The sequence below is a fragment of the Gavialis gangeticus genome, unplaced genomic scaffold, assembly GCF_001723915.1.
Source record: "Gavialis gangeticus isolate Ggan-Ray unplaced genomic scaffold, GavGan_comp1, whole genome shotgun sequence".
NCBI lineage: Eukaryota > Metazoa > Chordata > Crocodylia > Gavialidae > Gavialis > Gavialis gangeticus.
The window spans coordinates 26,519,764-26,522,552 of NW_017728994.1; the positions used below are offsets into that span (position 1 = coordinate 26,519,764).

General features: G+C 44.6%; 1 protein-coding gene across 3 annotated transcripts in view; it reads right to left on the bottom strand.

Annotated features, from left to right (window-relative positions):
- SEC24C (SEC24 homolog C, COPII coat complex component) overlaps positions 1-2,789 on the bottom strand; it is an 84,064-nt gene that overhangs the window by 43,422 nt on the left and 37,853 nt on the right. For all 3 annotated transcript variants that reach the window (XM_019502431.1, XM_019502430.1, XM_019502429.1), the window contains one exon: positions 604-734. In XM_019502431.1, coding sequence (XP_019357976.1) covers positions 604-734 — 131 coding nt within the window. The remainder of the gene's footprint in view (positions 1-603; positions 735-2,789) is intronic.

A 2,789-nucleotide genomic window follows, 5' to 3' on the forward strand; every position in this document is an offset into this window, starting at 1 on the left:
TTCATGTACTTGTAGACTGTAATCAAATCTCCCTTCAGTCTTCTCTTCTCCAGACTTAACCCCAATTTTTCTACCTTTTTTTAAAATCACATTTCCCCAAAACTCAATGATCCTTTTGATTGCTGTCCTCTGGACTCCTCAGTTTGTCCACAGACCTCTTCAAATAAACCATCTATAAACCATGCTCCTGCAACTTAACTGAAGGATAGCTCTGCTTTACTGAGATGACAATGTTCTTTTTGGCAAGCTACTCTTCACTTGGAAGAGCTCATAAGGCAAAGTCTGGAGATATGTGACAGGCCAGTGGCTTAATCAAAGTATTAAAAAGTTTCTGTTTATTAACTTGGAAAAAAGAAACATGTGGAGATATAGTGCCATATCCAGGCCCTTTCTGCAATCACTGCTACTGGTAATTTAGTGATCCTACTGATAACAAGTCCCTGAAACTGAATATATGAATTAATAAAAAACAAAACAAAAAAACCAACAGGAACAGAAAGCACTGTTCTTCATTAAGCAGTCTGTTTCCATCCTAACCATCTGTCACAGTTTCATATATAATAAGTGTAAAAGTTCATACTGATGAGAACAACGTAAGCTTACAGGGCTAGGAATGGAATCTGGATCCAAGCGTTTTGGTGGGGGTGGCGGTCCAGGTTGACTCCCACAATTGGATGTTCCTGGATAAGCCCCTCCGTAGTTTGGTTGTGGACCTCTCACCTGTCCAAAGGAACCTGAAAAGAGACACTAGATTGAAAACATGTCCAGTATTTAAGACTTTCTTGCTAAACTTTAACCACATTTCCTATAGAACATCTTAACCCAAAAAGGGACAGCTACCATCCAACTAATAAAGGTTAAATAGATTTGTCACAATGATTCATCATTAACTTGTCCGTCTCTAGCAAGCACATCACTTGCTTTAAACCTTGATGACACTTCTTTAGAAACCCATCTAAGAGATGGGAAGAACCGGTTCTTCATGGGTTTATGTATTTGGAAAATAATATTACCAAGATGTTAGATCTAATAAAGGACTGTCAAAATTCAAGTTGTGCTGAAAACTATGAGGAAAGCAACCACATATCCCCAAGCAAAACCCATAAACACACTAAAGTAAAAGCAGACAATTTTGTCAGTCAGCTTTGGGCTGTCCGAAGTTATAACAGGAGAGTTCTCATTTCTGCTAATTTAAGTGGTTTTATGACTATACATGATTATTTCATTGCGTTACAACCTACGAACTTCACTTAATCAACCTACTGGATACAAAAAATCATGGACTAAATATAGACTTTGGATTTAGGACTCATTATAAGCTGCTTAACATCCGACTCCCCAGGTACCTCCACTATTTACCAGCTATTCCCCCTTCCCTCACACCCCACAACCTCTCTCTCACCCACTGACTCCTCAATTTACATCTTCACTGACTGGCTTTCTTGCATGCACACCAGCCTCTAGCTTCTTTACTATTCATTCCATCCAGGAAGAGCACACACCAACTGCAGATGCTTTCTCAACCTGATGAAGGGTATTTGTACCTGAAAGCTTGCAAAGAAGATTTTTCCAACTATTTGAGTTGGTTTAATAAAAGATATCAGGTTTACCCAAAGAACCTTGTCTGCGTATGTCCTTAAACCAGTGGTCACCAACCAGTGGATCTCAATCTACTGGTAGATCTCAGAGCCTCTTGGAGTCGATCTGAGGCTGGGGTGGGGGGCTGAGTGTCTGTATGCATGCACACGTGTGCACACACACGTGTCACCAGCAAAGCTGGTCAGTCCATGGGGGAGGGAAGGGATAGGGGTAGATCGAGGCCCCCATGATGAGGGACAGTGTCACAGAGGCAGGAACAGGGGTAAGTTGAGTGGGACTCCAGCTGGGTGGGACTGACCTACTAGGGAGGCATGCTCCCAAATAATTTTCTTTCGCTTGATCTGCACTCCCCCCTTTCCACTCCACAGACTTATCTGCTGGGTGGGGGAGAGGGGGAACGGGACACGGAACACGACATGGCATACGGTACATCTTGGGTTGCTTTGCCAAAGGTGATCTCCTACTTAAAAAGATTGGAGACCACATGGCTACAACCTATACCCCTAAAACCTTTAACAAAACACTCTTCTGCTGCAAAAGACAGGAGCAGACAGGACCCAGGGAACTATTGGCCAGCTAAGTCTTATCTTGATCCTGGGTAAGCTTTTTGAGAGAATTATTCTGGCACATGTCCACGAGGGGCCAGCAGGGGAGATTACACTTAGGGGCAACCAACAAGGGTTCATTAGAGGCAGGTCCTGTCAGATCAACCTGGTGGCCTTCTATGACCAGGTCGCAAAATCCTTAGATGCAGGGATAGCAGTGGACATAGTCTTTCTGGACTTTTGGAAGGCCTTCGACACCGTCTCTCACCCCGTTCTTATTAAGAAACTAGGGGACTGTGACATCGACACCCACACAGTCAAATGGGTCACCAACTGGCTGGAGGGCCACATCCAGACAGCAGTAGTGGACGGGTCATTTTCTACATGGAGGGATGTGGGCAGTGGGGTTCCACAGGGCTCGGTCCTCAGGCCTGCACTGTTCAACATATTCATCAGCGACTTGGACAAGGGGGTAAAAAGCACCCTGTTCAAATTTGCTGATGACACTAAGATGTGGGCGGGATGTGGCCACGCTGGAAGGAAGGAATAGGCTACAGTTGGACCTAGACATGTTACCGGGGCGGGCGGATGAGAACAGGATGGGATTCAAGGTGCTGCACCTGGGGAGGAAGAACCAGCAGCATA